Below are 27,572 nucleotides of genomic sequence, written 5' to 3' on the forward strand. Positions count from 1 at the left end.
GGACACAAATTTTAACATGTGCAAAACATGTATTTTTCCCTAGCTTCCTTTTACTAAAATCCTAATTTTTTAAGAACTGTAAGCACCTAAAAGCAGCACCTTATTCACAATGAAAGCATGGTTAAGCACCTGCCAGAGAATAGATTCATTAATATAAACCACTGTAAATCACACAAAATAGAGAGAAAAGGGGAGAGAGTCGAGCTGTCAATAAAGGAATTAAAACAGTTTTCAAAAACAGAAATCATACACTGAAGTATGGAAAACTTCCCTCCCTGATGAAGGGAAATAATCCAAACACACAGAAATTAGGCAGTTGAACTAGGAAGAAAATAATGATGGAATGAATATATATGAATTACATAAAGTTTATTTTATGTAAGAGAATTATTAGGATATTTACAAAAATGCAGGAAGCCGCTACATAATATTGCAGGCTATGCTAAATCCTATCTGAGCATGTTTCATTATTTATGAATTTGTAAACAGAAAGCATTGCAATGAAACAACTGACCCCAAGTTGCACAACAGGCAGCTGCTAGCTGGTATGTTGGTGATAGATCTCTACCACATGGGAAGGACTGGACAAGAAAAATCAGTACAGGTAGACTAGAGCTGCCCAAATGGCTTAATAGTGAATGCTCCATAGTGTCTGTCAAGGAAAGAGAGAAACATATGGATAAAAAAAAAAAAAAAACAAAAAATCCCCCTAAACTGGAATGAGAACAAACTATTAGAGAGGAGAATGTAAGGAAAACATATAATGAAACAATGCGAGAAAAATCATGCCATCTGCACCTTTTGATGTTATAAAATTAACAAATATGTTTCTGGTGGAGTTTAAAATGCCCCTTTTACAGGCAACAGACCTTGCTACAGCTGGTGACAAGCCTCTTGTTAAATCACAGATGATGACAACCAGAAGTTTAAATTCATGTTTCCTAGACTAAGGTAACTTTAAACAAAAGGTTTACTCTCTCTCAATTTCAAAACATGTATAAATGAAAAAAATACCTGTAGAGAAAATACATTGTAGATTTTTTTATTCCAGATGGAATATCATACAATAGCACAGAGTACTAATATAAAATTAATACACCTCTCCCAACATTACATCATGACTTCCTCTTACAAAAACCATAATTTATGTATACATGCATGTGTATGTATACAAACACGTATAAGCATATGTGTATTTATGTATATTATACACACAGAACACAATTTTACCTTATTACTCTTAATTGTAGAGAAAAATGGAGTGCTCTAGGTTAAGTTAAATTTACAGAACACTCACTACCAAAAGGCCAAGGTGTTAGCATCATGCACCATTACGATCTGAATGCATATATACATGAACCATATTGCAAATGAAAACCCTAAATTCTGTTCCAATACTGCAAGATGCCTTTTCAGTTAGAGGCAACATTATTACTGCCAACATACTGTAGACTGGAAATGCTCAAGCAAAAAAAAAGTCTTTGATCCATCGAAAGAGTATTTTCTTCTAATAAGTAGAAAATTTAATTCTAAAGCTATCAAAAAAGACTGTGGGGAATAGAAAACAAAGTAGTGACAAATACCAACCAACCAAATCTGAAAATTGGGATATATTTTTGTCATTGATAGGTTCTCGTTAGAGAACTCATTTCATTGGTTTTTCAGAAAAATTAAAAATACTTACTACCTTTGTACTCTTCCGTGCCTTTTCAGAACATTTTCTAAATAAAAGAGTAAGCTTAAAAGAAGTACTATAGCTCAGCACGTCAATCCAGCGTATAGCACTTTTAGGTTCCAAGAATTGAATTAAGAAATACTGTCATATTTTGTCAGCTAAAACTAGTCTATTGTGGGGACAGGAGTGAAAAGTTCAGATAACATAAGACTGATCTTTTTTTTTTTTCTTCCTCCTGCAGCTAAATGTCCAAACTTGAATAGAAGAGAACACTTCCTCTCCTCCCCCAAGGACCTAAAAGGTCTCCTATAGGAAAAGACACTGTATGATCCCATAGTGTTCACCATGCCTACCCTGACAGGTATACTACTACTGGAAAAGATGACTGAGAAGAATAAAAAACCCAAACCAATGCCACCCACCTATCCACCTCCACATGCCAGAACCTTTTACACCTTTGTTCAGTTTATATAGACTACAATTCTGTTGCTCAGCTCCCCAGGCCTCACGGGTCTTCCTCATACACACACACAATATCCAATAAACATTTACCAGGCCAGTGCTCCAGAACTCAAGATAACCATCCAGTAAAACAAAAATTTAACTCACAGCTATTTCTCCCTGGTCTGAAACCAGAGAACACTGATTTCAATCTTCCCTCAAGTTTCTGCTGTTACTGTAGACTACACAGATCTTACTACCAGCCACAGTCTCATACATGTCCTCCAGGAGCATCCAAACATTAATCTCCTTATTAGAGAATGATTTATGATCTGAAACACTGCGCATGGTCCACTAGAGATGAAAAAAATTTGACACTTCCTAAAAAACCTTTGAGAGTGAAAATGTCAACCTTATCCATTCATATAAACGTAAAGATGAAATCACTTTCATGTACTCATGAACAAAACATGCCATAATCCCCAAATGAAAACATCTTATATACAAAGGATAATTAGCAAACATATGATCAAAGGGAGGGCATTAGTATTTTTGATTCAAGCCTGATCTTAAATACCAAAATTGGATCTAAAAAATAGTTTAAGTTGGGGAATGTTTTATTCTAATTTTCACTGGAGATTATCAGAAATTTTGCACTGAAAGTTACATCAACAAAATGCTAAGTGGTAGCATTGAGAGAATAAAATTAGAGAATTGCCAGAACTGAAGCTTCCTTTGTTAACTGCTACATGGTTACATGATTAATGAACTGAGTTATCTATTTATACATCCACAACAGCAACAGAAACACTGGCTTAGAAATTTTTGATTTTTTTCTTCAAAAAAAGATTTCATCTGTTTTGCTTGCTCACCCTTATGACTCTTAAAATATGACTGCAATGCATTCTGTTTTGAACTGCATTTGAAAGCTTTAAGAAGTCTACAACTGCCAAAATTACCTGGATACTGGCTGTACCCATCCTACACTCACCATATGACTTATAGCTCCTAGTACAAAGCATGTATTTATTCCTAATGCAACTCCTCATGCAGTGGAGGTGATTAGCAGATTATCTTCAATGTAAGGGCGTTACTCTAGGCCTCTGCTCTCTCTTACATAGCCACTACTTGGCCGTTTCAAGCAACAGATAACATTTGTTGGGCTATTTTAACAAGACTAAGCCAGCAGGCAGTATTTTAATGCAGCTGGGGAGCAGGTGGTAATGACACAACCACTTGCTTAACACATAGCAGTGTGCTGTCAACATTTGCTCTTTTTTTTTTGCCCCCAATCATTGTTGAGCGCTCAGCCAGAGTGCTGGATACAACACGAGCTGATCATATTCATTACACGTGGAACATATTCAAAACTTTAAGTGGGTATGTGAAAAGGCAAGGTGAAATGTGAAAGGAAGAATTATATTCCAGAACTACTAAACAAAGCTAAATAAATAAATAAATTTTAAAACCTGTCAAACTATTTGGCATCATCTGGTAATGAATAAAGTAATCAGAATTCAGCAAGTCTTTGTAACTGTATCTGTGAATCTACTTGAGACCTGAACAGAGCAGTTTCAATTATGGCTAACAAGACTTCTAAGAAAATGGGTAAGAATGAACAAGAAATATAGTGAAGGAAGGGACAGGATTAGCAATTTCACGTCCAGTTTCATCAAGTTTAAATCTGCACTCCTAACACAAGTCTTACTTCTTCTATCCTATCCCAAGCTTCTTGTACAGGTACAAGAGTTTGTGCAGTTTCATGACAAACCAGTCTGAGGAACTGATCCAAGCTTTAAGCTAACTCTTTCTGGGTGGTGGGAGTGAGGCTTCATCTTTAACTACATCAGTTGCCTGACCAGGTTTATCGTATTGCCTCATAAAAACCACTACCAGCACAGGAAATGGGTGTGGAAAATGGAATCAATTTCTGGGTTATGCCAGCTTTGACTGTCTGTATTCATACCTTTGGAAGTGATTTCAAACACAGAAAATATTAGATCAGGAAACAAGCAGTCTGAATTTGCATCTCATTTCCTATGCCACAGTAACCAAACATAGTTCTACCATGCATGCACATACTCTACTGTAAATTAACACATTATTGCTTATCACAAACTACTTTGTCTTTGCTATAAAGTAAAGCATGGTACTGTGACAATTACTGTAGAAGAGGAAGAGCTATTGTGCTCCCGATCTACCTTGTAACTTACTTCACACTACTGTGTTCATATAGCCTTGGCCCTAGGAAAGATAATAAAAGTCAAGTTTCAAGATGAAAAAGCATGTTTCTCTATTTGATACAGTTAAGTATGCACTCGTGTTTGATTCTGAGACTACTATTGCCATTTTTTTTAAAAAAGTGTTTTCATACACTTAGAAAATGGAATATAAAGTGGATATTGTGATCACTGTGTTAAACCAACTCCCTTTTATGTATTTCTTAAAAATATGAATCACACTGGATTAGCATTCTCAAAATCATACTCTGCTTCTATTTAGTTTGATGGAGTACTTGCATTTTATTCCAAGACAACACTTAATGTTACAGCCCCCTCTACTGGAAATATTTAGTAGATATCGTTACACAATGGTCTGGAAAAAGAGATTCTCTTAAAACAAATGTAAAGTAAATGAAATAATACCTATAGAAGACAGTCTGTAACATGACTTCGATCCATTCATATTTAATCTGTCATTTGTAGTTGAGTAAGCGCTGTAATATCAAGTAAGAACACTGATAACTTTAGTCCTTCACTAGGCAAACCTAGACCAAGTCTAATTTAGGCATTATTTCATATGTTATGTTAACAACCTTACTCATTTATGCAAAAGGACCTTAAACTGGGACCTAAAAACCCCAACAACTTGTGCTGGGTGACATGAAAGAATAAGTTTTAGAATGGCCACTCAAAAATCAGAAAAAAAAAACTCCACAGGTGGCCAACTGGGACAGCTTTTCATGCTCCGTGTTCCCAAACCCCACCTCTCCATAACATGAGGTGCTTGTCTAAGGCCACAAGCCTTTTTCATCGTTTTCAAAGAACTGAACAAGGTTCACTGTTTTCTCAAGATACGTTTTTCACTCGCAGTTTTCTCTGTACCTCAAGTTTTAAAATAACTAGTCATGTTGGGTTTTTCTTAGTTTCCCTAAATAGTTCCAATACCTACGTAGTCTGTAACAAAGCCTCAAGTGAAGAAAAATCTGTTTCTCCGCAACATTTCTGTTTTTCTTATCAATTCATTAATAAAATTTTTTTCATCCCTGTCCCTGTTCTCTTACCATCCCCTTTCATGAAAGGGGACAGTAATACTACCATGCTTGCCTTGACTGTCTTCGTTTGATACTCACAGGTGCAGTCATTGCTATGGCACTCTGAGCATAAGGCTGGTGATGTGGTGCTTGAAGTCCATGATCAGAATACAACTGGTATAAAAAAAAATTACAAAAAGTGAGCAAAAATCTTGTTTCACAGTTTTGTTTTTGCAAACCCTTCACATGAATTTAGATTCCTCAAAACTTCAAGTGGTGGGCTATGTTTATCTAAACTACTGACTTTTTAAAAAACAAAATAGTATTTAAATCTGTTTTCCCTACTGTACCAAAGTTTGGTAAATTCACTTTATCTAGATCAGTGTCCAAAAACACCTTCCTTGACAGAAGTAGCACACTTCTCTACTACAAATCCATTTCACTCAGCTCTAATTGGAACGGTGTTTAGATGTGTAGATTAGCATATTGAAATATAATTCCCAGCATTATCACACTTACAAGATATTTATATACAAATAATACACAGGCTTTTCTTCAAATTTTAAACCATCTTCTGAATTTCCACATACTGCTTCCTTCAACATCAACAAATTATGTACCTGCGAACTGAGAGCACGCCACATCCAAATACTCCTTAACTGATTTTTTAGTGCTCACAGATTTTAAATTTGTCTATATAAGTTGATATCTGACTTATGAAATACAAAAGGTAAAAAAAACAACACTGCTAGTAAGATTTATGATTATACAAAAAAATAAAATAGAAGAAAAACCCCAACAACCAAAGTCTTACATTATTCAAGACCTTTGTAGAGAAATTAAATTACTTGGGTACATCAGGATTTCCCACTTAAGATATCTGAAATACCCGTTATGGAACTTCTCTTGTAGCAATAAAATACTCTTCAACTTTTGTAAAAATACTTGATTACTGTCCTACTTTACCATTTACTTTGGTATCCCTGTTAATGAGGCATGAATTATCAAAGAGGGAGAGTACCAATTAATCATAACACATTTTCAAATTTTATAGTAAGTTTGTCTGTAGGCAATTATTTACTGTGACTTTTAGTATCCAGTTATAAAGAAATGGCCAAATAGCCTTGTTGTACATTAATGTGTCTTAAGAAACTTTAGAAATGCTATTTGATATAGAAACAAAAAAAATATTGTAATTTAAGAAAAAATTACTTAGTCATTCAACTACTCTTAATTCATTCTGATCTTCAGAATATTTAGAAGTCAGTTTCTACTCACGCAGAAAAAGAATTACTTCAGGAAACTTATGACTTGGGTAGACTAAACCAGCATTCTGAAGAGTCTGACTCCTATTTTAATTAAATGTTATTTTCAAACAAAACAAATTGACTAGTCTTTACACTGCTGTCTGTCATACACTTGTGACCTTCTAAAATATCTCACTATCAAAGCATCCTCCTAGAAAACTGGAAGAGATACTCTAACAAGGACAATTTAAATGATTTAACAGCAGAACATGGGTGTAAGAATAAGAAACAGTTGATGTAAGTGCACTGAACTGCTTGTGCTTAAACTAAAAGATTCTGTTTTTCAGTTGCAGATAAAGGCTTCAATGGTAAGTACAATTTTTTATAAAAAAATACCTCAGGAACTGTAGCTTCCACTAGGAGAGGTGGAGGTATACATCCATTTTCCTGGGTAATCCCTATTGGCTGATAAACGACTTCAGATGGTTGCAGATACAAGAATGGAGGTGAAGACGAAGGAGACTGAAATAAACACATTATTTTAATAAATTATGATTTATGCACTATAACTACCAAAACTTATTTTACAGTCGTCTTTGCTATGTATAAACACAGATAAAGTTTTTACAGTGACAAATTTGTCTTTGATAACCTAAAGAAACTAAGTGAGGGGGAAGCAGGTAGAAAGGTCAGGTAGTAGGATAAAACAAAGATGCCCTTTAATCACTTCTATGTGTTATTCAGATTTTATTTACATTTTGGAAAGCATGTTAGAGAAATCCTAAAGTTTATAAAAATTATGAAAACTTACTCTCAAGATCACAGAAACATAATACAGTTTAATTTTCTCTTGCAGAAATTTTTCATTAAAAAACGAGTATTTTTTTTTTTTAAATAAACCCCACAGTACTTCTGTAATTCAGCACCCAGATTTCATGTCAGCAGACTGCCATCTGTTAATAGAGTGGAACTGGCAATAACTGGCCAATGTTGTCTGCTATTAAAGTAATGAAGACACACTGGAACAGTTCAAACTTAAGGGACTTGGTCCTCCTTTCAGCTTCAAACTTTTCCAAGTTCCTTGAGTGTCAGGATTTTATATTAAGCTCCTCTGCTACAGAGATCACAAAACTGATTAAGCCTTCCCCCAAAATTACCAAATTAGCTATTTCAAGTCCAATTGCAAGAATCTGGATCTAATTTCACCATAACTGCGTATCTACATGTTTCTGCCAGCAATACTTCAACGAAACATCACAATTAGTTAATAAACTAGTTAATACTAATTTCTCCTATCAGGCAAAATACAGCAGTTTCTACCTACTTCTGAGAACTTATTAGATAATTTAATACAAACTTTTTGTCAGAGAGAGAGGAGGGGAAGTTGCTTTAAGTCAGATTTATATTTGATGCTTCAATAAACACTATTTTATGCCTTCTACTGTATCAGTCAGTGTTACAAATGCATTATTAAAATACAGCAATTAATATTTCTTTCAAGTGTGTTGTGAATAGTGGGAAACTTCACTGTTACATAACCACACTACAGCTTTAAACTAGATGCAAACCTACAGTAAAATGCTGCAACGATGAACTGTATTTACCTGTGGAACAGACCACTGCCACTGACTTGGAAGACACTGTGTTGGTGCCTAAAGACAAACAACAAAAATATTAATTATGTGGTTAAGAACATATGCATACACATACTAGAATTCCCAACATACTAGAATCAAAACTCTCTCAAATCTATAACAGATCTTAACTAAAAAGAAGAAATATGATTTTCATTAAGCCCTCAAATAATTCAGGAACAGTTTTGTCTGCTTTCACTCAGCCTCTGACTTGGGCATTTCATAAGATTCTACAATACTGAAGCATCTAAGAAGTACGCTTAATCAGGAAAACAGAAGGTACAAAATGCAGTTAACTTTCTAATACACATTAAGAAGATGGACATACTATGTAAGTTCAGATGTGGGCCACCAAGATGGTGGATAGACTGGAGAATAGATATATCGAGATGCTGAGAGAATTGGGTTTGTCCAGCCTTAAGAAGGAAAATGGTGGGAAGGGATAATTATTGCTGGCTACAACTACCTAATGGGGGGGCATAAATAGGAGTGAGCCAGATTCTCAGAGATGTTCAGAGCACAGGAGTCAAGGGACATAGGCTGGAATACTGAAAATTTTAACGTTATAAAGAAAAGTCTTTTACTGTAAAAAGGTTCAAGTATTGCAAGAGGCTGTCCACAAAGGTTGCAGCATCTCCATCACTATCTAAAATTCAACTGAACAAGTTCCCAACAAATCTGATCTAACTATCCCTGCTCTGAGCAGGAGTTTGGCTTAGATGATAAAAATTAAGGATGGTACTAAGCTGGTTGTCTCGCAACACCAAAGAAAATTTTAATTTATTACATTTCCATGTAGTTACATAGGCAGAATAAATTGTATTCTAGTGAAAAGAAAGCCTCTGATGAAATTAAAATCTGTTTTATATGACGCTTTTTAACAGTCTTTTTATTTCCTAAGAATAAACAGACCCAAGACAGTGCTGTAAATAAAACTGCAGGCTGGAAGGAACACTGATGGTCTGAAACCCGTTTTCAAACAGATACCTGATAATGGTATGTAGGAGACTGATAAACTGGTTGAGCCACCATCACAGGTGAACTGGAAACAGAACGAGTCTTAAAAAGAAAAAAAGTTACAAGTCTTAATGCAGCAATTTTATAAACTGTCAAAAACATTTCTGGAGCACTATAATGCTGAACCACCTCCCCTCCCTTTTGAAAATGGAATTACCAAGTTTTAATTCGCACTTAGGTTTTTCAAAACCACTGTTGTTCCAAGGGTCTACATTAGAGAGGAAACAAAAGTCTCTGGATTATTTACTTAGTTCTTTCCAGAAAGCACTAGGCCATCACCACTGAGAAATGTTAAGGCCATCCCACTACCCTGACTACAGGCACATTTTTGTAAACACTTAGGGCAAGCTAAACTGTCACTGATGTATTCCTACCCTCTCCACAGCCCCAACCCAGTCTTCCCTTTTCCATTCCCTACCTCACACCAGCCACAGCATTCATCCCATTTGACAGTGAGCCGGTTTAGGTAGGTAAACCACATACAAATCTGCCTGGGTTTTCTGGGGGTCCAGTTTAGGATCAGAGAAACACTAGTGAAAGAAAGGGGGGGCAGAAATATATGGCTACTGTAGAGGACAACATAGCACTGTGAACCTCTAGTTCTGATTTTTCAAAGCTAGTGTGTACAACTCCTGTGTCATGCAATTCCCTCATTTCTGCAAATATTTAGGAAGGAACAGCTTTAATTCATTCTACACTACATGAAAATGCAGAATGCAAAATGGAAAAAAACTCCAATCTGCACTGTAATATACTCACAATACACCCCAAAAGTATTAATACCTTTGATATGATTAATGTTTTCTGTAACATCAAATTTGCAGGTTTTTTTCCTTAACTTCTTTATATAGCTACCTAATGATAAAAACTAAGAATACGTAAACAACTGAAGCCAAAAGAGGCAATGCTATTTGTAACTGGAAAGACTAAGTGCTATCTGTTTGAAACACAGTGGATATAAGCCAGGGCACCAGAACCAAAGTTCAGTACTAGGACACAAAAAAATACTCTTTTTTTTTTTCCAACAAGTAAGATTTGAGGCACTAAATCATGCCTCTACTAGAGGACCAGACATCTTAGAAGAGACGTGATTAAAACAGAGATTAAATATCGAGAAAAAGATTCTAGAGTGCCAAAATAAACAACATAATCTATTATTGCCCTCATCTGTTTTGGGAAAGTTTGTTTATATTTATTATCAATTCTATTGAGTTTTTCTCCCAATACATAAAGGAATTTTCCACTCAAATAGAGAGATGGTTATGTACAGCCTCTGTGAATGCTGCTTTCACAGAAATTGGTAAGGATACATCCCCTATGTAGGTCCTCTGTGCCTCATGCAGACCCTATCAGTCTTTCAATCCTTCCCTCTTGTAAAAAAAAAAAAAAAAAAAAAAAAAAAGGACTGACAACTCCTTCCTATACTTCCCAAGAAATTCTGTCCAAGTTGCCCAAGCCTACCGAAGCCAAAAAATTAATCTATTGAATTATCTTCCTCCTAAAACAAGCCGTATTCTTGAAAAAGAATATGTGAATGAGTATAAAATTACCCAATTTCAATTTTGCTTTGTTGATCTAGTATTATGTTCTCTTTTCATTCTCAGCATAATAGTTTGCAGCCAAGAACACCTCACTCATGGAGGAATAATAAATGGAGTCAATCAAGGGTCATAAGCACCAGCAACTACTTAGTAAACCAAAGCTTCTCCTGGAGTATGGCCCACACTGACTCTGAACTACCCTGTCCAATAGGTCACATCAAAGCAAAAGTCCCCTGCAGAAGAACAATAAACTTAAGTAATATTTTAAAAAAAAACCCACAAAATAAACAGACTAGTATAAGGAAGCCATTTAAACATCAAACACAAGGCACTGCCAAAGAAACTGGAAGCAGGAGGGACTTGAAAACACTGCACTCATCCTGGTCCACAGAAAAGCATATCTACAAAAATAAATCACTTACTGGCCATGGCTGCAGAACAGAAGCAACTTCAGACGTATGAAAATAAGCCACTCCGTTATGGTAAATATAAGGATATCCGCTTGAAGTAAAGTACATTGTACTAGCTTCTGGTATTACAGCTGAATCTGGAATTAATATTTTAAAAGTTTACTTAGTAGTAGATTTTATTCTTTTAGATGCGTAGGTCATAAAAATAAGATCACTTCTGATCTTCAGAAAAGCAACACACTCAAAGGAGAGAACATGAGGCAGTGTGCCTAGTGCCATTTAATTCCCTCTCAAACACAAAACCGTGAAAGCAGACGGTCACAGGATGTCTCCAGAGGTAGATGGGAAAGGGTGCAGAAGATGACATGCGTATAAATTACTAAACACAGATAACTCCAGTTAATAGCAAATATATTTTTAATCTTCAAATGTCCACAGGTGACTTCACATTGTAGGAGATCAACTGGTAACGTCCACATATTCGTATTTAGCTGAAATGGGATCCAACCACTAAAACCAACAGAATGACTTAATTACAGGGTGCAGCCTGGTTTCTCAAGATACAAAGACTGTGTTGCTCTGATGACACAAAGCCTGGCAAAAGTAAAAACTGGTATCTCGATGTCAGCAAAAGGAACATTTCTCAGCTATGCTACTGCTATGGTGGAGGCTGTAAGTCAACACAGTCCGATCCCAAAGCAGAGACCCATCTAAACAGCCCTCCAACTGGTAGTACTGACAGCAAACATTATTCAAATAAAGAGATATCTATCCCATATGCAGAGGTTGTTTATCTTTTTCAAACTGCCTTTGAGATCACCTAGACTATTTTTGTCTGCATTTTCTTTGGAGGGGGGGATGGGACAGAACTTCCTATTTTTCTAGAACTTCATGTCAAACATGAAGACAAGTTTCAGTTCCAAATATAAAGAGACTTCTTCAGGAAAAAAAAAAGGGAAATTTATTCTGTAACTGAAATAGAAATCTTAAAATCAGATTAAGTAGTAACATAGCATTGAAAAAACTCAGGAAGAACACAATATAAAGAACACTGAAAAGTTTTAGTTTTTCATCTCCCTTGCAAAGGTGAGTGCCACGAGGAAGGCCATTTTATGGACAGACACAACACCAAAGAGGTTACTAGAATGCTAAGTGGAGGATCAAGAAGGGTCCCACAATGACTCAAGAGTTTTTATCAATAGTAAGAGTTTGACTAATTGCTAGAGAATTCTGAAAGCCATTTGGATACAATAAAGCTGAAATATTAGCCATAGACAGGTCAGGCTAAGATGGTTGTTGGCACAGTGTTAAACACAAATTAAAAAAAAGTTAAAGGCTACTTTAGCTCCACTAAGCAATGTAGGATAGCACTTACTGATATCTCAAGTGCGGACACCAACAGAATTCCACAGCCAACAATCCCGTCCACTTTGCTAACCACCAAGGACCTTGCACAGAACTTTCTGCTGTTGAAAGTCTCTTTCAAAGGAAAAGGAAACATTCTCCACCAAACCCAGCAAACTCACTGTGACAGGAAAATAAAACAACTTGGGGAAAGGTATAGCTATCTGAAATTCTTCCAAACCACAACAATTCATCATTCTTCTTCCAGCTGTTCAGTTTCTACTTTTCAGCTTTTAGAATGCCCACTTTCACAATACTTGGAGCTGGGGAAAAGCAATCTGGTTGTTCCCCCCAGTATGTTCCAAGTTCTTAGCACAAAAGGTTCTATGATGACAGAGGACCTAAAAATTGTTTTGCTTAATAGTAGGGAAGACAGATCCTACATTACAGGTGGGCTGGAGGGGACAGCAATAAATGGTTTGTCTTTTCAATTCAGCTAAATAGAACCACAGCCCTCCAGTGATACTGAGAGTCTAGGTTTTATGGCTTCATGAACCTCAAGATGAGCTGCAGCAGGACAAAGTATCCCAGCGACTAAGATTAGATAGGCTGAGCACAAGGGCAGACACCCTAAAATCAGATCCTAGGATATGTCCCTAGATGCCAATATGATCTTGTATCACAGATCTATCCTAGGCTTGAGGAAGAAGTGGCAAAGTCAAACAGGGACACAAACATGGAGATCTCAAAAGGGCACACCAGTCTTCTTCCAAAAAATGTTTGAGGGATTTTTTTTTTCCCTTCTGTTCTGCCAGATCCAGAATAAAAACACAGAGTCAGAAATATGCCCCTCTTCTACCAATACATTCAGCACAAGAGTCAGAGGAAGGAAGCACAGCAAGTCAGGGACTTTCACAGCTGTGAAAGCCCAAGTCAAAGATCGACAGGGAAATAAAGCACAGGAAAAAAAAGGCATATAATCCCTTGATGATGACTGAGCAAAGATTATGCTGAATATTTTCTAGAGCACAGAAACTATACAGCTGGAACGAAGTATTCCATTTCCCTGTGCAAACATTATCCTATATACTTACAAGGGAGGAGGGCATACCTATGCATGAGGGGAGGAAGAGAGAGAAACTTCCTGTCTGCAGAAAGCATGTCTACACCAACAGTGGTAGTGTACATATGGACTACTTCTAATTGATAACGTGATGGCAACAACTAAAGAAAGCTTTAGAATGAAACTAAAATTCTTCTGAATTGTCCTCAGACTGAAGATGAGAAAAAGCTTTGGTTTATCTTCCAAAAGGTACCATAGGACACATACTGAAGGAAAGCTACAAAAGTACACTTCCTTCCCTGCTGCACTTTTAACAGGAACATGTTTTACATCTGACACATAGCCCTTACTGAGGAATAAAAAACCAGCATGCTCTGCAATGCAAAAAACTGATGGATCTTGTTTTAGTAGTTGGTGATTCATATCCTACATTTCCAGTAGTGTATTATAGAAACAAAACGGCCCCGGCAGATAGAGAGGCCATGTCTCCTGTCCCCCTCAAAAGAACATCTTAACAGCATACTTTCTCAAGACACGTGATAAAACGTATCAATACTTCTTTTATGTAAGTGTTCAATCTAAATGGTTCTTTGCCACACAAGGAAAATACAACATCCATTCCATTATCTTACAGCAAAGAATTCTTAAGAACTGAATGGTGACTGCAACCACCCATTCCTTATGGTTTCTACTGAAGAAAGCAAGATGCAAGAGTCCTGACAGATTCTGCCAGTATAAATAAAGTAAATCAGTAACAACCCTACCAACCAGCACAGCCTGCTTTATCCTGTAGAATCTGTGAGGACAATCTAAGTGTTTAGATCTGAGATTCTGCCTGGCAGCTGAAAGAAAATTCCATTCAGTTCGTTCCTAGATAGATGATCTTTTCTAAGAAAGAAAGTAATATATTAAAAAAGAGAAAAGAACCAAAAGATCAATCTGTTTATTTGGACGTTTCTACTGGCATGCACTTGCTTCCGCTGTGAACCATTCTGAGCACATTCCATGCACAGCACTAACACAGTGCAAGACCAGGCACAGCTTGATTAAAAACTTACATTCATAATGACTTACATAATATACAAATGCAAGTAAAAATACATACGGGGGCTCCTTGTTTGTTGTTTTCTTATTGCTGGACCAATATTCAATTTCTTATCCTTATAATTAAGTTTTTTAGCCTAGAATTCAAGAAAAATAATGTTATTTTCTACATATATCTAGGCATCCAAGAAACAAAAGTCACAAGTAGACAAGGCACTTAGTAGCTTTCACCCTCCCCCAAGTTTTATTTACAGTGCATCTCAAAAAAAATCCAAGCCCAAAAGCTGTACTAATCTCTTTTCTATCCTAACCATAGACTTCACATACACAAAATAAATCATTAGTAATTTCAAGTATTATTTACTCCTCATGGAGCCTCTTGACCAACAACTGGTAACTATAATTGCCAGAAGATTTTTTTAGTTTTACCTCTCATGTATTTACTGCTTTAATAAAAGCACATGTGTGCACAAACTGATAAGTTCAAGTATAAAGATAAATTTTTTTTCCTACGATAATGACATTATTTTACAAAAGATGAAAGTGGTCAGATTATAAGAACTGAATCTAAAAAAAATATCTCATATTCACTCAGGGTTGCCTTAGAACTTCCTTACATTCAGGCTAACAAAATGTAAAAGCACACTAAAACAGATATCCTAGTAAGGCTAAACTACTGCAGAAGAATTTAAGAAATAAGTGCTAGGTACACACAAGTAAAGCTACATTCTCTTCCGATTGTTTTGTTTACAATAGCAAGTAAGCATCAAGTCCAGAGTAACTTAAAACCTTGCCTCTGTTGTTAAATTGACATTGAACTCACTACTTCATATATGAAAAGGAATAGGGTAAATCAAGCAGCTTTTTTTTTTTAGTTATCAGCATCTCTTTAATACTGCTTTGCAAAACCTAGAAGGGTTCTGAAGGCCTGCTTCCCTGAACAGCTATGCAAGGGAGAATGTGCACTAAACACTACCACATGACACCAGAAAGTTTTCAGAGCTCCAACTTCTCCAGTAAGGTGATAATTAATTCTTAGAGAGGAACATAGAAAGAAATAGTTCTAAGTCAAATTCAAACAGTTAGGTAATGAATACATTTTCTTCATTTGAGTCAAATTTAGCAAAATACTTGAACACCTGTACCGAAATGTCCAACTATCAGATTTAAAGTTAGGAGGAGGCTAAGCTATTTTGCTGAATCTGGGACTTCATAAACAAGTCTTAATTATGACAAACATACCTAGCTAGCCTGTTAAACACAGAGCAACTCCTAGAAAACAGATGCACATTTCAGTCAAACTGCATTCCGACACAGACAATTGAACTGGTTCTTCCCAATGAAATGTATTTCATTGATGTGATCCATCAGAATTTAGACTTTTTCATACACAGCTTTCACAGTTAAGAGAAATACCTAATCTGTACGGACTTCTTCAAAGCATTCAATACAGCACTGCATGAAAATTACACATTGATACAGAAAGTGAAGACTAATAGGAAAAACTATAATGAATAAAAAATTACTTCAGAAAGATGGGAAAAGGTAGCATTAGTAGTAATAGTGCATGACTGTAAAGAGGATCCTGGTGAAACTCCTCAAGGTCTGTTCCTGATACTAAGGCAATTTAATACTATCAAAGACTGCAACATAGAAAAAGAAATTTCTGAAAACATTACTCATGATAGAAAAGTAGGATGCAAAAAAATCAGTGCAAATCAAAACATCACATAAACTGAACATATAAAAATGCAAGAGTACAAAATGAAAAAAATTAATTTCATACATAAATTACTAATGCCTAGAAACTCTCAGCTTAAGACATCTGAGAAATACCTAGATGCTAATTGATCTTAAGATGAATATGAGATAGTAGCATCATGCAAAGATGGAAAATGTGATAGAATTGTAGAACATCTAAATGAAAGCACTTATAGTAGAGAAAAAAGTATTAGTATCATTGAATAAAACACCAGTAAGACTTCACATGGAGCAGCCTTTCAGTTATAACAAAGGAAAAAAATCCTAAACTATTTTCATCATGATACTCAGTATCATTGGTATTCTTCTAGTTCACAGAAATAAAACAATTAAAAATCCATGAAAAGTAGCTTACTTAAGGAGTTCCTGTCTGTATACTCTTTTGACTCTATGTAACTATTTTTTGAAAACACTCTTGAGAATTTATTTGAAAATGTCCCAGCTCTTATTTTGAATTTTAATACATGAAATTCCAAAGGTTTGGTGTTTCAACATTTTAACCAGCTTCATACTTGGGAGAAGGCAATTTGCAAGCCTTGGAGACTATTTTCTGGGTTTTTTTTCCTCTGCAACCAGACACCTTTAATGTGTATGAATAGATCCTGACCGACAGACCTCCAATACATTCCAACCAGAACATGGAGCACACAGTCAAAAAAACAAAAAAAAAAAAAGACCAACCAAAAACTGAAGGGCTAACATAAAGCTGAAGAGCTAACCATGTCTCAAGGGAGGTTTTACAAGGGGCATCAAGACAATAATGTAGCTGAGAAGCAAAACCTACATGACATAAAATGAGCTTCACTGTTTAAGACTTCAAGTGAATCTAATTATTCCTGAAAAGAATTACATCAGCTCTGACACTCCAACATGTCAGGATAAAACAGAAGTTACCTTTCCCAATTCCCCTCTAAATCTTGACAGCAATGGGTTTTCTAGTGAAGCAAATGAAAGCAGTTGTGCAGTATAACATCTGCAAAGTTCTGTATGTACTACAGGCCACATGTAGACTAAGGAAGTAAAGACTGTACGTCAAAGTCAAGGACTGTACTATGCACTGGCAAGTCCCCTCCCAAGTTCCAGAAGTTCTCAGTATAAGTCTTATCTTAGAGCTCTCTAGAACATGTTCTTAACTACACAGACCAAAAACTTACAGATCTTCAAATGCAAGCTGGCAAACCGAAGACAACTAGACAACCAGGGCTACTGAGTGTCTAATAAGAAGTATTTCATTCAAGAGATGATCATAATGGGAACTACCACTTACCTCTTGTAAAATCTTTTGTGCATCTTCTTGGGTTTCAAAAGTAATGAAGCCATACCTAAATAAAAATTGAAGAAGCTAAGACTCTGAAATTAATATTTATATACATTGTACATTACTACTTGATATATACTACAAGTGACATTAAAAGGTAAACTAATGGGAAAAAATTTAATTGTTGAAATAAAGACTGCTGTAGCAACTGTAATCTTAAATTAACATCTTCATTACAGTCTATTTACTAATATATTTAAGTATGTGGTGGTATATTACCATTTCTATGCAAAAATCTCTGTATTGTCCTTGTTATTCAGTGTACATCTTTAGTTCCTTCACTTTTATTAGAGATTTTGATTCAAAGCTCTTACTTGTTATGGGTGCCCAAGAGGAGGCACTTCGGATGTTATTTTTTATTATACTGTTCTTCATAGCACAGCTCTCACCTACTTCAGCAACAACTGTGAAAGCTCTACACTCCCACAATCACTATTCACTACATTAAATTCAATTCTCAAAAAAGCAGCAATGAACAGATAGTGTTTATCTAGAAATTATTCTTGTAATTTTTGACATGACCAGCACTGAACAGGAGTTCTGTGGTGATCAGGGATGAGGTATTCTCATACTTCACGACACAGTATGTCTTTCACCATACTTCTAACTGCTCCAACAAATCAAAGAGGCTTTCTACACAGAATTCCTGCTGTACCAAAACTCCTCGATTCATTTCCAAAGAAACCCTGGCCACTAAATGTGGCACTGTCTGTGCAAAAGTATCTGATGTTGTAATTGAAGTATGTACCACAACATGTAAGCACGCAAAAAAAATTGGTTCCCCCCCCAAATTAGCTTCAACTTTCTGAATTTCAACAAATCTTTTTTTTGAAATCTTTCAGTAGTTTTGTATGCGTAATTTGTTGCGTTCTTGGCTTACTTCTCTGGGTCAGATTTTAGAAGATACCAAGAAGGTCTCTGCCACTCCAGTCAGCAGATCAAATTTTGCAATACAACGTATCATTCTTTGTAAGCGTTTCCATACTTATTTAAGTCTCTGATCAGCTATACATTTAAATCTGTGGGCTTTTCCTGTATTGTCTTCTCTAAATAAATCTGGAAACACTTCCACGTTCAAAGAACAGAGGAACTGTTTGCCTAGGTTGGGACCTTACCTACACAGACTTGCATTCTATGTGCTATCTGGACAAGAAACTAATAGACATAATCAATGACACAACCTTTAAGTTTCTTAAATCAGTTGTTAACAAGAAGCAATGAAGGCCATGCTTGGATTTAAATAGAAATCCCAACACCATTTAAAGTAATTATTTTCCAGCATATTTACTGAGAGACATATGTTGGTAATCACAACTGCATAATAACTGGGTATTCTTGAGTTATTGTACTGTATGGACACATGTACTGCAAATTGCAGGTATTTCTTGGAATTTAGTAAAAGAAAGAGAGGCTTGGTGACAGATCTGGGACCAGGATCTAGTCCAACGTGCTGGTAAAACCTGCAGTTTAGGGTGTAATTCACTGATACATGTTAAGTGCTGAAACCAATAAAACTCTGAGATTCAGACACCACAGGCTTACTGCTCAGAAGAGAACTTCTGATAAAAGTGAATTTTACAGGTACATGCCTTTTTGCTTCAGCCCCATCCCTACCCTTCTGTGGCAGTACAGTTCCCCACCTTGTTTCCTTTACCATCCTTTGGGTTCTAGCAATAAGTTTACTACCCAGTCTTAATCTTCCTCCAGATTTGCCCTTTGGCATTTCTCTTATTGTTGACTTCCAGTCTTAGCCCCCTTTTCTGCAATCATGATTCATTGTCAGCTGTCTCCTATGTTCTTGTTCCAAAAAAATCTTCACACAAAACCTGTTACTGCCATGCACTTCAGCACAATCAGGAGTATCACCTCTTCTTGCATTCTTAGGCTCCATTCCACACTGGCTTTCAGTAGTAGAAGTATATACGTTTAATAACTAAATTACCTTTTTAGTATTATCAACTTATTATTGTCACAAAAAAATCTGAAAGGACTACTGATTTTGTCCTAGTTGTGCACAGCTTCATCTTGTAACAACACAGAGTTCTACAATTATGCAAATTATAAAGACATTTATATGTAGATGTTAAAAGGGCAAGAAGAGATTTTTGCATACATAGAATAACTGGGAAAGTCAATAACAGAAAATTAGTAATATTTCAAGCTATGAAAAGCATAATCAAATTTACTCTAGTCAGCTTTCTGTTAGATTTTCAATTTCTACGACATGCAATAATTATTCTACTATACCAACCCCTTTGATATTCCAGCTCTGTCATTTACTATCTTCACTTCTTTCACACTGCCATACTGAGCAAAAAACTTCCTCAGATCATTTTCATTAGTCTAGCACAACAATTCAAGAGGGGGGAAAAAAAAACAAAAATAAAAGTTGGTTTGCATAGTTTTTCCATTAACATTTACCATAAGACTTTTAATGGCTATACTTTGGATAAAGTTTGCTACAAACTATAACACTGGATAGGAAAAGAATGAGCATGTATGAACTTCACAGCTCCTGTTTGATTACTGCATTTTCATACTCAGCAATAATGCTAGAAAGCCACTAAAATATTAAAACTCCTCTTTTAGTGGATTTATGTGACAACTGTCCTTTTACAGGTAAAGACCACTGAAGCAGTTTTACTAGATCTGAATTCTTTTTTCTGTAAATTACATACTAGAGTGCTGTTTACAATATGAAACATTACTGTAATGTTTTCAAACGTCAAAAGATCAGACTATGTAGGTGTCCATAAAGGATATGCATAGGTCACATATGAAAAAAATCCCCACTAAACCACTGACTTAGTAATCAAATTCATCTAATATACTACAATCCCTCTATATAAAGTATATTTAATGTAAGGCTCTGAAAATATGTACAAGCACACCTCAGGAACTCCCTATTATAAATTAAGAAAAGGTCCTTTTAATGGATAATGGCCTAAATTCACTTGGAAGAAACTGTTCTTTTCTGAGTATGCATGGAGTAAGACAAGTTCCTGAAGTAAAGGCACACCTAAGCTATGGGAACACTCGTCTACCTTCTATGAACCACTTTTCTTTTATAATGTAAGCACATCTCAAATATTGTGCCGTAAACACTGCATTTCAGATTTTGAAGTTTTGTTCTACAGAGGCCTTAGTTAATACTATACCCAATGCTGGAAGAAATATGCTTATATGCATGGATCTTTATATGCTTTGAGCAATTTCCATACTCCTCTATATTTTTTGTTATTTTAAGGAAATATATTAGAAGTACTATTTCACCTTTAAGTGAATTACTTTTACTGCTTTTAACTGTATGTATATCTATTAAATCCTATCCTGCACATCAAAGGCTTATCTGCCTCATTCAAGGTTGAGAAGCAAGAAGATCTTAAAAGAAACAAAACCCAATTTAAACAACTTTCATAGCTGGAAAGAATATGAAGTTAATGCTCTTTTTGAGTAATTCTACCCTCAAGACACATTTTACAAAAAGAAATAATGCAGCATGCTTGCTACAACCTGTAAGCAGAGAGCAACAATGGTTGAAGACTGCTTTGTCTCCCTCACTAATCCAAGTATTCAGGCATGAAAACATTAGAAAATACTCAGTTGCTCTGAAAATGTGAGGAGTAACAACACCTGTAAGTGCACTGAACAGACACAAAACACCGCAATATTTTATTAAAGTTCAGTAACTGTGTCTTCTCCTTGAAAGCTGTCTGCACTGCTTCTTGAGAAACTACCCACCGTGAACACGCTAAAAAAAAATTCTGGAATCCAGAACCACTCTCTTGAATAGATGATCATGCTTTGCACCTAAACAGAAGTGTGAAAGCCTGTGTATAAAGGAAAACAGATTCAGCCAAGCAACTGATAGCTTCTATAAAACAATTCTATAGCATATGCCAAAGTGTTTGCACATTCTCAAGCAATGCAAAGCACACACAAAGTACAAAAGACTCGCAGTGGAGATTTTTCTTTCCCTTTTCTCCAATGAACACCAAAACGTATCTGTTTAAAAATGAAAGGCCTTTAGATAAAATTTCCCATTTCTAAGAGACGGGTTTTTTAAGCTCCGTATGTTTCATGTAGCTCGGCTGCTTCACAAAGCTGAGAAAAAGAACCTATGACAAAAGAGTTGAAAGCTGAAATACACAAAGAAACAACCAAAGAGTCCTTAAGATTGTTGAGTGCTGCAAGTGTCATTCAATACCTCAAGGACATGAGGGATGGCTGCACAAGACTATAAACTTGGAAAGCCAAAGGTTTCTCTTCAAAGCAGTGTATTCAAGGGGGAGTAAGAAAGAAACACTGTTCTAAGATTCAGTGCCATGTGCAAGTATCTGGACAAACATCATATCTAGAAGCTTGCCAGAAACACATTCAGGACTTGCCTCTTCCTGCTCATAACAGGACAAAGGCACTTGCCAGATTCTTAAGAAAGGCTGTTAAGTCTTCACTTAGTTCAAAGATACACCACTGAAGAAAGAGCTCCTTAGACCAAGATGAAAATGCACCCAAGTGTAACTTCTCTTACTGAATTGTTTCTCTCAAATTTAAGAGGCCAGATGTTTCCTCTTACAAATAGGAATCATTGCTATGGTGATAGACCAAATGTGAGTGCCTGACAAAATGATAAAAGAGCTTGCTGGAAAGCAAATAAATTTTTGTTGATTGTCTCAATTAACAGCTTTTTACACCTACACCTTCCCAGCTGACTTAAATGAGACCATAGGGGTTAAAAAAACAACAAAACCCAATCCTTTTTGCCATAGGATTCCAAATAGTAAGCAATATAAGACTGACACATTTATCCTACGATTTGAACAGAAATTTAAGACTCTACTTGATATCAAGAGTCATAGTAAATGGAAGAGTAGCTAAAATGTCTACAAAGGTTTCCTCCCTTCTGTTTCCTCTCCCAACAAAATCCATCATCTTTATATTTACAGGCACACATACACTCTTTCTCCTCTGCTGTTGAAATTAAGATTCACAATAGATTTTGACTATATCAGTGACTGAACCAAGATGTCAAAAGACACTTCAAAATGAACAATATGACAATTAAGAATACATGTTATGCAGAAAAGTGTTTTAACCTTTGAAATTGCAGTGAAGAAAGAACAGAGTGAAACAGGCTTTTTTACAGCTCTGGCAATTTGCTTACTATTAATGCAAAAAGCTACTGTGCCTCTTTGCTAAGGCCCAAATATACTAAAGACCTTGTATAACGTCTCTTGAATTATGAATGCCTCTGAATTATCTCAGCCAAATGAGCCAGAAGATCCTGGAATTTCTTGTATTTATTATGCAAAATAGACCGAGCAAATTGTCATTCTTCCTCCTCTTCATGTGAGTCAGCGCTCAAAAGGTCCTCAGCCCAGGAGGATTAAGACAGAGAAGAGACTCTTGGTGGGAACAAAGAAACAGCTAAGCAGATCAAGAATGTTTTGCAAAAGTCAATGACTTAACTTATTATCTAAAGTGGTAAGAAAGAAAAAAATGAGAGTAGCTGGTATAAAGGTCTGGTGCACCTCTTGTCACAAATACTGAAAGCAACTGAACAATGTAAGAGTGGCTCAATATTCACTGTTATTTGATGGGTTTAGGGCATATGAAAAGGCACAAACGTTCTAAGATCAGTAGTGCAAATTGCCCACTGAAGCTTTATTATTTGTTTTAAAACAAACACTTTTAAGAAAATTAGCGAGACTGTCACGGTTTTAACCCAGCTGGCAGGCCAACACCACAGCTGCTCACTCACCTGCCCCCAGTCAAGGTAGGGAGACTCACAGGTTGAAATAAAAACAGTAACAGTAGTAACAGAAATCCCATACTGAACCTAAAACACAGCACTATTCTAGCTATTAAGAAGAAAAATTAACCCTATCCCAGCTGAAACCAGGACGGTATGGTTAGTGAAGAACACACACACTATAGCTCCTTCTTTCTATGAACTGGAAAAAAGTGCTAGCGGAACTGAAGCTACGGACATTTGCTCTGTTTGCAATCTATAACATTATGTTTACAGTTTATTAAATTACACTAACTGTTGCTACATACTTTTCTACCATAAGGTCTGCTGATGACAAAAGCCATCATCTTTGAAAAGAGGAAATTCTGACGAACCAGTATGTCAAAAGCTTCTAGCAGCTAGGTGTACAAGGAGTCAACTTTGTAGCAGTTATGTAAATCAAGGCTTAAAGCTATTCTCTACTGTTGATTTGAACATTATAATGAAGGGTGCTTACCACCTAAGCAAATATACACATGATCATATCTCACATTTTTTCCTATTGATTTTTATAGGGTTATAAATCATAGTTTAGTAATAAAAATGGGAGAAGAATACCTTAAAATCAATTCCTCCTACAAAGACACGATTTGGAGTAACTGTTCCAAGCCTTGGAGCATTGGTCAGATCATTTAATACCACTGGTGACACAGTGTTGGGACATGAAGATAAAGATTCTGTTTGCGTCTGATTTGTGGTCTGCTGATAGAAAGAAAGTATTTTCAATATCTCAAATGTTATAAGCTATAAAATGAAAAAAATTCTCAACAAAATACATACAGAACTTTTTGGGAGACACAGGAAATGCTGGAAAACTGAACATTAAGCACATTTTTAATCAGAATGCAGCTCAGCAGACTGTTTAAACATAAGCTTAGATTTAACCAATGTAGTAATTTCGTGAATACACTATGGTCTCAAGTTTGACAAACACCTTTCTGAATTACCTAATGCCCCAATCTTAAATTTTTATGTTTGCACAGCACCTGCTGTATGGATCCAAGTTATGAATTCTACTTCAGATATCAATTAAGTATAACTTATTAGAAGCCTCTTAGTTTAAGCCTATATAGAAAGGACCTTTTCAACTCGTGTTCTCACACACATCTACAGAACTCCGCTCTTTGCAACAGTTTCTGCTTGATTTTCCAAGTGCCAAGCACCCATAATTCCACCACATAAAAATTAACAAGCTCATTGTAACTTATGAGAACAGAATTTGGAAGACTAGGCTTCTACACACTCTTGGCCTACAATACAGTGCACAGTAATCCGAACAGAAATTCTCTCTCCAGAAGAGGAACCAGACTGCTCTTGCCCTTGTAAAGGAAAGGAACACACTCTGGTGGGAGCTTCATGGAAACCAGTATTTAGCGAAGTCTGCCTGATGTTTGAACTTCCACCCTTCTTAGACCTGTGAATTATTAAACTACACAGATTTCCATTTCATTCAGAAATTCATTCATGTTCCTTTTCAGAACAAACTGATACCACCATACATAGTCCACCCTAACTGTGAGACGATAGCTGTAAAGCAGCCACATATATTATCAATAACTTCTCTAATAGGAACTGCAGTAGGCTTCAAGACCATTTTTGCTGTGGTTTTGTTTCCCCCACAACTGAAGTTTACTAAAACCACTCCTGGGCTATAGTACCCTGACAGTACCACTAAGGAAGGACTCCAAAGTGAAAGATGAGCAGTTGCTGCAAGCTGCAGATAACAAGACTAACAGTAAGCAGAGTACTGAAAACTAGAAGTAGGAATCTAGGGTTCTCATCCCCCAACCTTTCTTTTTAAAGGATTTCAAGAAAAATATTTTTTTTCTTACTACTGTGCAACCCTTAACATTAGTACTGTGGACTGACAAAACACATACAGGCATATTTTAAAAACATCAAGCTACTGCATCTGTTACAAAGTTCTTTCACTTCTTGTGGTGCCCGTATCTTGGCCTTTCAAAAACTATAGCAGAAAGTGAAATGCTCTTAAATGGTTCTCCTCACAGAAGGTCCCTTTTATTTACACTGTTTTGCTTCCTGATGTTGCGTCTCTCACTCAACAGAACAGCATTTTCTTATCTCTGCCTTTAAGGATTTCCGGATAAAAACAAATCACTTTGTCAGAACACACAAAAAATGAAGGCTAACAGTTAAAGTGTGGTGAGATACTGAGAAGAATGTTTGGAAAAAAGTGATCTTTTAGTTTGCTCTACAAGCACTTCCAGGATTATTTGCTATTTCCTTAGCTGAGAATTAGTCCTATTAATTCCGAGCAATGGGTTAATGCTATTGTTCTGGATACTATAAAGACAATAAATCCATCTCAGTCCATGCCTTTTTAGCTTTAGGGAAGACAGAAATCCTTTCCAAATTTATGAAAGCACATTTATTTGGGGCAGAGGAAAAACCCAAGTCTTTAACCTAATCTATTCAGGAGAAAGTATGCATTCCTCTTACTGGGAATACTACCCTAGAGTAGTGTCTAACCTGAAAAAAACCCCCAACCCACCACTTGCAAGCAAGGAACATTCATAATTGCTACAGTGCCAAAGGATGAATGTTTTCATTTAAGAACAACTTCTGAAGAACTAGGTTACTTTCTTCATCTCTCACACCAAATACAATATTCTACTTGTATAATCATCTGGCAATTGTGTACAGCACTAAAATATTAAAATTTAACTATAAAGTAACAATTAATGGTTGACATCTCAGCCAAAATGTATTCCTTACCTCATAGATCTCAAATTTAATTTTCTCCATAGAAGTTTTAAGAGTTTCAATTCTTATTAAAAAAACCAAAACACCCAAACTCCAAATGGAAGAAACGAAGAATTAAACATATCACTTGTTAACTCCCACCACACTAAATCCCAATGAATTTTAAGGTGTTAAAATCTGTATTCTGATAGCTATCTCAGACACCGTTTCTTCAGTGCCAGCGTAGCTGCAAGAAAACAGCATTTAAAAAAAAAAAAAAGTGTGCTAACAGCATGTCACTTGCCTAATCATGTTTCTATAAGCTTGTAAACTCACTTTTTATAATTTTTTTCTTCCAAACAGTACAGACATGCATATTGATTGGTATTTTTATGGGTTATTTAATGTTTGACAACTGCTCTTTACCAAAATTGATAACCTTTCTTTTATGTTGAACACACCCACAGTCAGGCAACCAAACGCTACAAAGGCCTGGTGACTAATCCCACCCTGCTCCCTAAACAACTCTCTTTTACAGCCCATATCCTAGACCGCCAGAAATGGGGCACACAGGCAGTGCTGCACCCTCAAGGCGAAGGGCGCGATTCACCACACCTCGAGGCCACCCCAGAGGAAATGGCGGCCGCCCCCCGGGCGGGGACAGTGCCAGGGCCGCCTGCGAAGGCCGCTGTGGCGGGAAGGCCGCGCTCCCAGCCCTGCCGCCGCTCGCCGCCCTCTCTCCGGCGCGGCTCCCCGGCCACCCGGGTAGGCGGCCTCATCACCCCGCCCGGCCCCTCACCGCGCCGTCGGGCTCCATCTCTCCGTCGCCGCCGCCTGAGCCCGTCACGTTGCGGGCACGCGTCGCGCTCCTCAGGTGCGCCTCGGGCGCGGCCGGCGAGCAGCAGCGAGGCCTGCAAGAGGCGGGGGAGGGCACAGCCCGGCGGCGGGCACTGAGGGGGAGGCGGGCCGGGCCGGAGCAGCCCTTCCTCGCCCCCACCCAGAAGGCAGACGCCCCGCGCTGCCCCTCAGGCCTCCTTCCCCGGGGGCAGTCGCCCCCTCCCCCGGCGCCTGGGCTGGGCCGGGCTCCCCCGCCCCACCTGCGGCGAGCGGGCGGCTGCCGCCCCCGCCCCTCCCCCGGCACCTGCTGGCGCCCTCACTCACCGCCCGCCCGCCGCAGGACCCTGGGGGCTGCGGCCGCGCCCCCGCCCGCTGCCCGCCGGCGGACCGGCGCTGCTGCTCCCCGCCGCTGCCCGCATCCCGCCGGGCTGCCCGGGGCTTGTGCCCGTGTGCCCTGCCCTCCCCGCGGGTACCGTGCCAGCGGCGGGCCCCC

The 27,572-nt window shown here is 37.2% G+C and overlaps 2 protein-coding genes across 2 annotated transcripts in view; both read right to left on the reverse strand.

Annotated features, from left to right (window-relative positions):
• The window catches only part of RFTN2 (raftlin family member 2), a 50,043-nt gene extending 44,503 nt beyond the window's left edge, over positions 1–5,540 (reverse strand). The window contains exon 1 of the mRNA XM_074910805.1: positions 5,469–5,540. The gene's annotated coding sequence lies outside the window, so the exon portion shown is untranslated. The remainder of the gene's footprint in view (positions 1–5,468) is intronic.
• On the reverse strand, positions 582–27,059 carry BOLL (boule homolog, RNA binding protein). Its single transcript, XM_074910808.1, has 11 exons — positions 27,042–27,059; positions 24,098–24,241; positions 20,000–20,091; positions 17,698–17,752; positions 14,731–14,806; positions 11,231–11,355; positions 9,238–9,309; positions 8,221–8,268; positions 7,013–7,138; positions 5,469–5,543; positions 582–652 (listed from the first exon to the last, which is right to left on the reverse strand). Exons 1-11 carry the CDS (start codon positions 27,057–27,059, stop codon positions 629–631), a joined length of 855 nt encoding a protein of 284 aa, XP_074766909.1. The 3' UTR covers positions 582–628.
• Positions 27,060–27,572: the final 513 nt, after the last annotated feature.

This window comes from Athene noctua, chromosome 7 (genome assembly GCF_965140245.1).
Source record: "Athene noctua chromosome 7, bAthNoc1.hap1.1, whole genome shotgun sequence".
Lineage (NCBI taxonomy): Eukaryota > Metazoa > Chordata > Aves > Strigiformes > Strigidae > Athene > Athene noctua.

Bases quoted from the DNA above. Each gene is read 5' to 3' on its own strand.
- BOLL (XM_074910808.1), bottom strand. The intron at 14,807-17,697 runs GTAAGTGGTAGT...CTTGAATTCTAG, and splicing joins CACAAAAGATTTTACAAGAG to GCTAAAAAACTTAATTATAA. The intron at 7,139-8,220 runs GTAAATACAGTT...TGTTTATTTCAG, and splicing joins GGCAGTGGTCTGTTCCACAG to TCTCCTTCGTCTTCACCTCC.